At 38.2% G+C, this 12,777-nt stretch overlaps 1 protein-coding gene across 1 annotated transcript; it reads right to left on the minus strand.

Moving 5' to 3' along the window:
- Positions 1-1,691: 1,691 nt before the first annotated feature.
- Positions 1,692-3,458, minus strand: LOC117063727 (DNA/RNA-binding protein KIN17-like). The gene has a single exon (XM_033177607.1). It carries the CDS (start codon positions 2,913-2,915, stop codon positions 1,737-1,739), a length of 1,179 nt encoding a protein of 392 aa, XP_033033498.1. The 5' UTR covers positions 2,916-3,458; the 3' UTR covers positions 1,692-1,736.
- Between the last annotated feature and the right edge of the window lie 9,319 nt (positions 3,459-12,777).

Here is a 12,777-nt window from a genome sequence, read left to right on the forward strand (position 1 = left end):
TACCAGATGTAAATCAAGGAAGATTCCTAACAGAAGTAAAAGATGTGTCTAATAATATAAAATACAGTTCCTAATAATCAATAAAAATAAGACAATAATCTAATATTGTTTGGACGAACGGAGGCAAGATGGCGCATTTCCGGGTTCTTCATCACCAACTTTTCCCCTGTGCGCGAAAATGCAGCTGGCGCCCGAGAAGGTCTAGAGTAATCAGGCATGCACCAGGTGATGTCAATCCGAAGACACCAAGATTTACCTGGTCGCACCTGCGGAGCCCCTCCCCTCCCCCACACGCCCGTGCCCTGCCTATTGCCCTTCCACTCCTAGAAAAGCCGCTGTCAGCGGGCGCGCTGGGGCGGGCTTCCTCAGCCCCTATTTTTGTCGGGACTGTATCAGGAACTCCGCCCGAGACCCCTGCCGGGCGACTTTCTTGGTCTCCTTTGCCTGAGGCCGACAGATTTCACCCACACACCTTCTTCCCTGAAGCTAGATGATCAAAGAATAAATTTGCAGTTTTGCTTTTAGCCTTGCCTACTCGCTGGTTCTTTTGTGCTGGCTCTGGTGGTCTTAGAAAAACAAATCAGTTGGTGCCCAACCGGGGAGGAGACCCCTCCTCAGGCCTCTAAGGGTTGAGGAACCTCCTCCTGCTCCTACGCTGCAGACAGACCAGGACCTGAGACCCCCTTCCCTTACTCTCATGGCCTCTCTGGGTTAAGTGCCCTTGTCTCCTGTTTACCTCCCTCAGCCAAAAATCCTGCGCAGGTCCGAGACTTACTTTTGAGCCACCAAGTGGCTCAGGAGACCCGTTCAGGACGGAGACGTCTGTTGCCTGAAGGTAATCTCCACCTTGGCTCCAAGAGCCTCCAGTCTGTCTCTGGTGATTTCAAAGGACACTTTGAAGCCAGGCAGAGATCTCCATTGTGTAAGTAAAGAGGAAACAAATGGGAAACCCCCAGTTCAAATTTCTAAAGAGCACCCCTTTAGGGTGCCTCCTAGCCAATTTAAAAACCTTACAGCGGTCAATTTTACTTTCCACTGTGGCGTGGCCCCAATACAAACCCGATAATCAGTCTCAGTGGCCACCAGAGGGCACTTTAGACCGTAATTGACCTCAGCAATTTCTGCCAGCGGCTAGGCAAGTGGTCCGAAATTAATTACATACAAGCCTTTTGGGCCTTACGCTCTCGACCCGACTTGTGTAGCCGGTGTTCTTTGGTTCAGGTTATACTGGCCAAGGACGCCGGCTCACAGGAACCCGAAAAAGAGGAGTCTTTATTCCTTTCTGTTTAGCCGGAAAGGAACCTAGGGTTTCCTTCTGTCTCCGTACCCTCACCCCCGCCGTACACTCCTCCTTCATTTTTCAATCAGTTCAACTTTCCTACTCTACTACTGAAAATATAAATTTAGAGTGTATGAAGGATTTCCTCCAATTACATGATTCTAAATTGTCATATATAGAACACTTTGTGGTAACATTCTTTAATGAAGATATAAATTCTTCAAGTAAAATACAAAGGAAACAAAAATAACAAGGAAAAAATTACATAGTTTTGATACTTCATGAGACATAATTAAATTGTTCTCAAAGTTTAGCTGAACAACTATACAGTAATATTTTCAAAACCCTGTTTTTTTAATACAAAATAATACCCTAACACAGTAGAGTCTCATAATGCCCTGGCGAACACCAATTTGATGCTTTAAGATTTTAATGTATTGTTAACACATTTTCAAACTCACACGAGTTTAGAAAAGTCTTCATATTGAATTCCTTCCACTCTGCGTCCTTTTAAAGGGCCAGTTTCAATGACGATAGTAGCTGAAAAAGTCTTCTCATTGATGAATTCAAGGGTACCTTCATTTCCTCTGTAGCCTCCATTTAAAACTAGAATTATTTTTCCTGGTGCTGGAATTACTGTCTCTAAATGAGTCTGGTCAAGTTTCAGCTTGTCTCCAGAATCAATCATCTTCACAACAGCTGTGTATTTGTCAATTACTTCCTTAACGATACCCTTTTTCTTATGATATTTCTCTCCCAGTTTTTTGGTTATAATTTTCACAATAATTTCAGGCTGTAGCCAGCAGTCTGTTCGGGCAGTTCTTTTCTTTTCCTCTTCAATCTCCATGATTTCATCCAGTGCAGATTTCTTTTTCTTTTCTTTGGACTGAGCTGAGCTCTGGGCAGATTCTTTTCGTTTCACTGATGCTGAACTTCCTACTGTCTTCAGTGCACTTGGTCCCAGAGTACTTGACTTGGAAGACGTTGCCCCGGATGAACTGCATGCTCCTTTACTCAAATTAAACGTGACTTTCTCTTCATCATTTTCTCTGCTTAATTCCGTAAAAGTAGGGGCCTCCTGCTCCTTCCCTTCCAGGCCTCTTCTTACTTGTTCTTCAATAAATTTGGCAGTTTTTTCTTCATCATCAAGGTACTGCTTTTTCTTTTTCTCCAGTTCCAGTTGCCGGCAAATGGTTTCTGGGTCCCTGTCTATGTACTGAATATACCAGCCTTTTGGTGTCTCATCCACTTTGCACAAGCCTTTTCTGCCCAGCCACTTAGTAAAATCGGTCAGAGTTTCCCACTGAGTTGCATTCATATGGATGTGCTCTCGGTGGCTGATGTATTCATTGTAGACAATGTTGTTGTGGACCCTTTTAGTACCAAAGCGTCTCCTGAGAAGTTCTAAAAAGTCATTTCGGAATTCTTCTGAAAAATAATCCATAAACTGCTGAGGATTTTCTGAAGCCAGCAATAGTTGTCTCTGATGAGATTCGGACATACAATGACACTTAAAGCCATTCTCGTCCCGGCACTGCTTCTGGCACATCTGGCAATACCAGCGTAGTTTCTGCAGGCCCTTGGACTTGATCCTGTTGGTGATAGCCTTGGGAGTAAGAAAATCCGACTTCCCCATGGCGACCACTGCAGCGGTCACTTTCTGGACTATAGTGCCCAGCAAGCCGGAAAGGGAACTTGGCTGGCGGCGGTGGGCGGGACAAATCCCAGCTGAGAGGCGAAAAGAGGTGGGGCCTGGGAAGACTGGGTTGCAACGCTCGCGACACTCCCCTCCTCTTCTTCCTCTTCAAAATATTCCTCTTCATCCTCTTCCTCAAAGTCTTCTTCCTCTTCTTCTTCCTCTTCCTCCTCTTCCTCCTCCTCCTCCTCCTCCTCCTCTTCATCACTGCTGTTGATATTAATAACCGTCAAATCCTCTTCCAGGGCTGGGGGTCCTCCCCCACCAGGAGTCCCTTCAGGGACCAACTGGGGTGGAGGGAGCCTCACAGGACCAGGAACAGGCGGGGGCAGAGGTGGGGGTGGCGGGAGAGGCCCTGGGGCTGCAGGAAGTTCTTCAGGCTCCTCCTTGGCTGGCACAGGAGTGCCCCACCCTGGGAACGGGTGCCACGTCCCAACGTGACCCCCTTTCCCAGGATCCTGGGAGCTCCTTCCAGCTCCTACATTTGGATGACTTAATTGCTGCCTGGTCAACAACTACTTTGCGCACTTGTTCCTCATTCCCAGCTAGAAAGGGCCCCCACCGAAAGCAATCAGTGGAAATCAGTTCAACTTTCCCCCACTCGCCTCAAACTTACTAAATTTTCTTAATTATTTCATACTCCCCAGCCTTGCCAGGACTATCCTTACTATCCTTCTGGGTTTTGTCCATGTTCCAACGAATGCTTCCGTTCCTCATTCCTATACTAATACTGTGCCTTATTTTATGTTTTGCCCCCATTTTGATCAAGTTTCTCTGTGTCAAGATTCAAGAAATCACTCGTGTCACCTTCAACCAAATGTTTCTTCATCCCTATGTCCAAATACCAACCATAGGCTCCGACCTTAATGATGCCCCTTAACAGCAGGAAGTAGCCAGACAGATCACCGGGCCCCTTTATCACTATTACCAATAAAAGGTTGGACTGTTTGGAAGAACGAACGCAAGATGGCGCATTTCCGGGTTCTTCATCACTAACTTTTCCTGTGTGCCCAAAAATGCAGCTGGCGCCCGGGAAGGTCTAGAGTAATCAGGCATGCGCCAGGTGATGTCAATCCGAAGACACCAAGATTTACCTGGTCGCACCTGCAGAGCCCCTCCCCTCCCCCACACGCCCGTGCCCTGCCTATTGCCCTTCCACTCCTAGAAAAGCCGCTCTCAGCGGGCGCGCTGGGGCGGGCTGCCTCAGCCCCTATTTTTGTCGGGACTGTATCAGGAACTCCACCCGAGACCCCTGCCGGGCGACTTTCTTGATCTCCTTTGCCGGAGGCCGACAGATTTCACCCACACACCTTCTTCCCTGAAGCTAGATGACCAAAGAATAAATTTGCAGTTTTGCTTTTAGCCTTGCCTACTCGCTGGTTCTTTTGTGCTGGCTCTGGTGGTCTTAGAAAAACAAATATGACAAAAATTGAGAAAAAAGATATGAACATACAATTTTAAAAATAATTGTACAAGTGCCATGTATAGTATAAAGTCATACAAATTCACTAGTGAATACATAATTAGAATTTTAAATAAAATATCAGATTCGCAAATATTAAAATTATAATAAAATGTTAATATCGCAAATATTAAAATCATATTTTAAACAAAATATTTATCAGATTCGCAAATATAAAAATTTGATAAAACTAATTTTAGAGGAGATGTAGGAAATATGATATCATAAAATTGGCTACAGTGTACACTGTTGAATTTTTGAGGTCATAATACAATATCTACTTACATTTAATTGGGCATATCATTTGAGGCAGCTTTTCCACTTCTTGACATCTCCCACAGAAATAGCCACATGCACAAAAAATCACATGTGCAAATGGGTTTGTTGCAGCATTAAATGATTAAATAGTATTGGCATGCTATTTAATACCATGTAACCATTATAAAACAGGTAGATTTATGATATTTACATAATATCCCTACAGTATTCTACCAAAATATGTATCAAGACATATTTTATATTCATACAGTGAAATGCTACTACACAATAAAGAGGAATGAATTATTGATGTTCTCCACAACATGAATGAATTTTAAAATCAGTAGCTGAGTGAAAGAAGCCAGACAAAAAAGAGCACATACTACATGACTCATTTATATAAATGTCCAGAAATGTTAATCTGTAATGAAAGAAGCCACATCAATTATTCTCTGGGGAAGGTATTGGAGGGAGAGGAGATTTATGAAGGGCAAAGGAAATTTTTGCAGCTGATGGAAATGTTCACTATCTTGATTGTGGTATGTATATATGTTAAGACTGATCTAATTGTACTCATTGTGTGAGATTGGCACTCTTTATACTTCAATAAGATTAATAATCAAAAAAACTTTAAGAAGCAAAACACTTTAGGATGTTCAGATTTAGTTATTTTCCTTGCCTAAATTCCAAGAGAGGAAACTTTGTCACTCAGAAACAATCTACTAAGGTATGTACTCTATTTAGAAAACAATATCATGGATCATCTGCAGTCTACAGTTAACTACAATTACAGTTGATGATGGAAATAGCCAACATGATCTGATGAAATGTGTATCATTAGATCTTGGTGGTAGAAGTGATATTTATTCACATACATAATTTAGCCACATAGAAAGGTTATTATATTTCATTGTAGGGGAGAATGAATGGGGTCTTAACTGATCACAACTATTAGCTGGAAGAGGTGATGATAGCAGTCCTGTTATCAGATTGGGTAAGGATGGTAAAGCTTTCAAACAGCTCTGTAAATCCCTTCAAATAAATAGTTGACGTTAACTATTACTTGACAAGGCTTCTAAATGTTCTAGATTAACTTACTAACTGTAGATCAAGCCTTTCCAAGATTATTATTCAAACTCTTGTGGCTTCCAAACTTTTTTAAAGCAATAGAACCTTTTAATCAAGCAAAATCTCCCTCAAAACACCAACCTCAATCATCACACTTGTTGTAGATGAAAGCAAAATCTGTTAACCATATATTTATTGTATAAGATTATATTTTTAATCCTTGAAATGAGTAAGATAATATGACTAGAGAAAAATATCCACAAGGTTTGCAATATAGGGTTTGTGGATGATTGTTGCTGATACATCAGCCTCAGCATCTATTTCTGTATCTTGTTTGCATGGCAGAGTTTTTAGAAATTCAAGTTTCATACAGATAAGCAGTTTCAAATAGTATTTTTATTAGTTCCCATTGAAAGCAGGGTATACTCTCCAATTAAACTGATCAAGAAGCTTCAGATGCTGCTGACAAAGATGCCTCTAAGGTGAAGCACTATTGTCCAACAACTGAATTCACTGCTTACCAAAAACTTAGGCAAGAAGCACCAAATATTTAAAATACATGTTGAAATTATCTGGTATGAAATTATCACAACTCAATGTGTTATGAATTTACTTTCAATTGAACACGTTTCACTCCTTGATAGCCACACATAAAGCACACATAACTGAGACTAACCTGATATTTCACAATAGTAGATATGCATAAAACAAAATCAAAATAAGAAAAAAAAAAAAGTCATACAGAGTGACAAACTCAAGTAACCAGTGAAACAATATAAGAAGTTTAGGTATACTAATCCAGATAGCAGAAAAGCTGTGGTAGGCAGAATTCTAAGATGACTTCCAATGATCCATGTCATTGTATAATCCCCTCTCCTTTGAGTATGGGAAGAACTTTTAAATTACTTTTGATGAATGGAATATGGCAAAGGTGATGAGCTATAACTGTCACGATTATGTTAAATTGTGTGGCAAAGGTAAAGGTATTTTGCAGATGTAATTAAGGCTCTTGATTAGTTGACTTTAAGTTAATCAAAAGAAAGACTATCCTTGGTGTGCCTAACTTAATCAGGTGAAACCATTAAAAGAATGTCCAAGAATTAGAGAAAGAAATCACACAATATCCTGAAGGTCTTTCAAAATAAGCCACTACGAGTTCCACAGCTGCAAGGAATGAATTCTGCTAACAACCATGAGAGCTTTTAAGGACCCTAAGTATCAGATAAGACTGGAACCACCATCAGCACCAAGGATCAAAGGACCTAGATGAAAACAGCTAAGATGTGTATAGGCTTCTTGACCCACAGACCTTGTGTGATAATAGATATGTATTATTTTAAGCCACTAAATTTGTGGTAAGTTGTTATCTAACAATAGAAAAAAATTAAAATTAAAATTCAAGATATAGGCTAATTTCAAAAAGTATTTTATTTTTGTAAAACAAATAGTATATGTTTATGTATATGCATATAAATATAATAATCTCCTAATAAATATTGATAGCAGTGAAGAACAAAAGCTCAAATTTATAGAATGAGGGATTATGCTATTAGAAGTTATCTTATTTATTTTGTAATAATGACACGAGTAAGACTTTTTTGGGAAATGGTAGCCAGTGACAATTATGCTATACTTAATTCACAATATTGAAGATTGTGTCTTAAAACAGAGTTTCAATACACATAATATTTGATTATGGCTTACTGTGTCAGCATTCCTGTAAATTCTCTCCCTTTCCTTTCTCTCTCTCTCTCTCTCTCTCTCTCTCTCTCTCACACACACACACACACACACACACACATTTAATCCTCATACAAGAAATTGTAAGATAATTATTATCATCACCATCTTCATTTTTAAATCGCAAAGTTGAGTCACAGATACTTAGGAAAACTGCCTGAGCTCATAGAATATAGTATAGCATAGCATAGCTAGGATTTAAAGACAAGCAGTCTGGCTCCAAAGTAAAATGAATCCTCATGATTAATAAAACACTACCTTCCGAACAAACATTGAAATTTTGAAGAGATTGAAAATTAATTGGATTCCAACACGTTTGTTAACAAGGTGGTAAAAGTGAGTAAAATTATTTTAGTTTAACATTACATGTAACTCTAAGGAGATTGACTTTGTTAACTCCCTTTTAAATTCACACTAAATGCAAAAGACAATTGGTGTTCTTGCCCAGTGTTGCCTCTCTGGTTCTAGGCATGTGAAACAAAATTAAAGACTTGACTGCAAAGGAAAAAGAACACATTACAGATCTATTGTTGTTGTAACACTTGTTCTATCCCTAATTTTAGAGGTGAAATATAATAACATTGTTTAAAAAGGTGGTATGTCTTTCAAAAATATTTGTTTTCCGAAGAGTAGCTCTCTTCATAAGTGTTTTTCAACAGAATTTGCTTTTCACTGAAAGCTGCAAAGGAAAGCATTAAAACCACATATGATGCTCCAATAAAATGCTATTTTTTTAACCCGTTGTCTACATTTAGAGGTTGTTTGAAACTGAACCACATGATAAATCAAATCTTATAGTACTGAATACAGAAAGAGAGATTAATATAATATCTTCTGTTTTATCTATTCTTTTCTATTCCAGTGCTTATATTCTGTCTGGCCATATTTGTGAATACAATTGAAGGACATTCTGTATACAATTTTCACATGATTAGGTTTAAAAATATTTCATGATATGATAGGTTTTGAAAAGTCTTCTTTCTTGATTGTCTACATTATTCCTTCTAGGCTTATTCATGCCTTTTTTGTATTATTATTTTGCCTCTAATATGTATCTGCTTAAAAAAATTTAAAGTGTGAGTCTTCTCAAATTGTTTCTTAAATGAATGAAATCACACAGTGGGAAATATAGTCAGGTGTCAAATAACAATGTTTTGGTAGACAATGGAAGATTTTGGTCTACAACAGACCATATATACAAAGTGAGGTTGTTAAGATCATAACACTATGCTTTTACTGTGTCTTCTATGTTTAGATTTGTTTAGCTATACAAATACCATGTATTATAATAGCTTACAGTACTCAGTACAGTAACATGCTCAAAGGTTTATAGTCTAGGAGCAATAAGCTATACCACGTAGTCTATACCATGTCTATACCATACACCTAGCTATACCTTCTAGGTATATAGAAGGCTATACTATCTTGGCTTATTTAAGTACACACTATGATGTTTTCACAATGAAATTTCCTAACAACACATTTCTCAGAACGTATTCCTGTTGTTAATCTATGCATGACTGTAATTAAAGAAAAAACACTTTAGGAAAAACAAGGTACATCAGAGAATACAATTAATTAACTCTTTCATGCCATTGGCTACCTTGACATTGTTGAAGTGTTTCAAATAAGGTAGTCACCTACTCATTTTTGCTTTAGGAACTAGAAAACCAGACAAGCCTTAGTAATTGAAAGGAAAACAAATAGAGGAAAATGAAGTATATTAGTAAAAAATAATGGAGTGTGTTAAAAATTAGAGAGAAAACTTTTTAAGTACATCCTCCATCACACACACACACAAGTTTAAAGAGGCAGTTTAGAATTACATTTGGATCAGGCACGGTGGCTCACACCTGTAATCGCAGGACTTTGGGAGGCTGAGGCAGGCAGGTGGATCACTTGAAGTCAGGAGTTCAAGACCACCCTGGTCAACTTGGCAAAACTCTGTCTCTACTAAAAATACAAAAATTAACCGGGCATGGTGGAGCATGCCTGTAATCCCAGCTACTCGGGAGGCTGAGACAGGAGAATCGCTTGAACCCGGGAGGCGGAGTTTGCAGTGAGCTGAGACCATGCTACTGTACTCCAGTTTGGGTAACAGAGCCAGACTCCATCTTTAAAAAAAAGGGGGGGGCATTACATTTGACGTTCCTTTTATTTCAGAAGATGCTGTTATATGCTATATTGTTTAGTTGTCTATATGCAAAAATCTGTTTATATGCTTTTTTTTTTTTTTTTGGACAGAGTTTCACTCTTGTTGCCCACTCTGGAGTGCAATGGTGTAGTCTTGGCCCACTGCAACCTCCGCCTTCCAGGTTCAAGCAATTCTCCCGCCTCAGCCTCCAGAGTAGCTGAGATTACAGGCATGTGCCACCATGCCCGGCTAATTTTCCTTTTTTTTTTTTTTTTTCTGTATTTTTAGTAGAGACGGGGTTTCTCCATGTTGGTCAGGCTGGCCTCGAACTCCAGACCTCAGGGCATTAGCCCACCTCAGCCTCCCAAAGTGATGGGATTACGGGTGTGAGTCACCGCACCCGGCTAGATGCCTTTTAAATACATGTTTGCTATGCCCACTGTTTTGAATTTTGATGCTTTGTAAATATAGGTAATGTCTCCCTCAACACTTTTAAAGCTTTCTGAGGGAAGGGAGACTATTCTGTGCCTCTACAATTGTTCCCAGTACACTACCCTATGCTTTGCATAATGAGAAACTTAATCTTTGAGTGAGGAGCAGCTGTTTATTTACTTGCTTAACCTTATCCACTGCATTTATTTGACCTTTTATAGACTCAAAATCTTGTAATTGGCCTAGCCCTTTTATGTTTTATTAAATTTCAATTATTAATACACAGTTTCATAAATGGAGGGTTAAAAAACCTTCATGTTAAACTAGCATAATGCATGAACACTTCCGTCCTCCCGTTACATGCTCTCAGGCATCTAGAGAAACACTTCTTATCTAAGCTTCTCTAGCAATGCGTAAGTCCAAAACTAGGAAGATATACTTATCCAGACTGTAACATTCTTTAACCCTCCATGAATTTATTCCAAGACAGTAGAAATTTTACTGCTGTGGACAAAAAGACACCCATCTTAGTTTAAAATAATTTCTCATTTAGCTTTCTTAAAAGAAAACCTTTAGACAAATTAAACTCAGCAGAGTATATTTGAGCAAAGAACAATTCATGAATCAAGCAGCATCCTGACCCAGGACAGCTCCACCCAGCAAGAGTGGGCAGATAGTGTTAATAGGGAGAAATAAGAAATGACATACAGAAGCAATATGATTGATTACAGCTCAGTGTTTGCCTTTTATGAGCGTAGTCTGATCAACTGGCAACCTATGATTGGCTGAAGTCTGACTCCTGTGATTAGCTGTAACTTCACTGTTTACAAACAAACTTTTAGTTAGGTTTCAGTTTTTTATATACAAAGTTAGGTTGAAGTATGCTATGTAGGAGTTCAAAGAATAAAGGCAGCAGTAGGCTGCATTTAATTAAATTTAGTAGTGTGAAGAATATGTTTATGTTACTAATTGGCAAAATAATATTTATCAAAACTTACATCATTTTACTTTTAAAACTTTTAGTTGATAAATTGTATATATTTAAAATAAAAAAATTATGTTACTTTTTTTTTATTTTTCCGAAGTTTTTAATGTTTAATTTTTATGGGGATACAGTAGAAGTTTATATTTATGAGGCACATGAGATATTTTGACACAGGCACACAATGTGCAATAATCGCATCAGGATAATTAGGGTATTCAACACCTCAAATATTTATCCTTCCTTTGTATTACAAACAATCCAGTTATACTCTTTTAATTATTTAAAAATGGACAATAAATTATAGTTCAATGTAGTCACTCTGTTTTGCTATCAAGAACTAGATCTTATTCTTTTTTACAGTCTATTTTTGTACACATTAACCATTCCATCTCTGTCCTCCATCCTCCTACTCCCGTGGGCCACCATTCCCAGGCTCTGGTAGCCATTCTTCTACTCTCTGTCTCCATGAGTTTAATTGTTTCAAATTTTAGCTCACACAAATAAGTGAGAAAAGGCAAAATTTGTCTTTCTGTGACTGACTTATTTCACTTAACATAATGACTTCCGTCTCCATCCATGCTGTTGCAAATGACAGGATCTCATTCTTTTATTTATGGCTAAATAGTGCTTTACTGTGCATATGTACCACATTTTCTTTATCCATTCATCTGTTGATGGACACAGGTTGCTTCCAAGTCTTAATTATTGTGAATAGTGCTGCAATAAACATGGGAGCGTATATGTATTTTCAATATACGGATTTTCTTTCCTGTGAGTACATATCTAGCAGTGGGATTGCTGGATCATATGGTTGCTCTATTTTTAGTTTTTTAAGGCACCTCCAAAGTGTTCCCCGTAGTGGTTGTACTAATTTACACTCCCACCAATAGTTTCTGAGGGTTCTCCACATCTTCACTAACATTCCTTATTGCCTGTCTTTGGACAAAAGCCATTTTTGCAAGGGTGAGATGATTTCTCATTATATATTTGATTTGCATTTCTCTGATGATCAGTAACATTGAGCATGTTTTTGTATACCTGGTTTCCATTTCTATATTTTTTTGAGAAATGTCCATAAAGATCTTTTGCCCATTTTTAATTAGAGTATTAATTTTTTTCCCAATAGAGTTGTTTGAGCTCCTTATATATTCTGTTTATAATTCCTTGTAAGATGGAGAGTTTGTAAATATTTTCTCTGATTCGAAAGGTTGTCTCTTCATTTGGTTGTTTCCTTTGCTGTGCATAAGTTTTTAAATTTAATGTGACTCTTTTGTCCACTCTTGTTTTGGTTGCCTGTGTTTGCGGGATATTACTCAAGAAACCTTTGCTTAGTTTAGTGTACTGGAGATTTTCCCCAATATTTTCTTTCAGTAGTTTTATAATTTGAGGTCCTACATTTAAGTCTTTTATCCATTTTGATTTGATTTTTGAATATGGCAACAGATAGGAGTCTAGTTTCATTTTTCTGCATATGGATATCCAGTTATCCCAGCACCATCAATTGAAGACACTATCTTTTCCCTATGTATGTTCTTGACAGTTTTGTCAAAAAATGTGTTCACTGTAGATGTACGGAGTTAGTTTCTGGTTCCTCTGTTCTGTTCTATTGGTCAGTGTGTCTATTTTTTATGCCAGTATGATGCTGTTTTGGTTATTATAGCTGTGTAGTATAATTTGAAGTCAAGTAATGTGATTCTTCCAGTTTTGTTCTTTATGCTAATTA

Source organism: Trachypithecus francoisi, unplaced genomic scaffold (genome assembly GCF_009764315.1).
Source record: "Trachypithecus francoisi isolate TF-2019V2 unplaced genomic scaffold, Tfra_2.0 Lachesis_group18, whole genome shotgun sequence".
Classification (NCBI taxonomy): Eukaryota; Metazoa; Chordata; class Mammalia; order Primates; family Cercopithecidae; genus Trachypithecus; species Trachypithecus francoisi.

Excerpts from the sequence above, each read along its gene's own strand:
- LOC117063727 (XM_033177607.1), bottom strand. The coding sequence starts at position 2,915 with ATGGGGAAGTCGGATTTTCTTACTCCCAAGGCTATCACCAACAGGATC.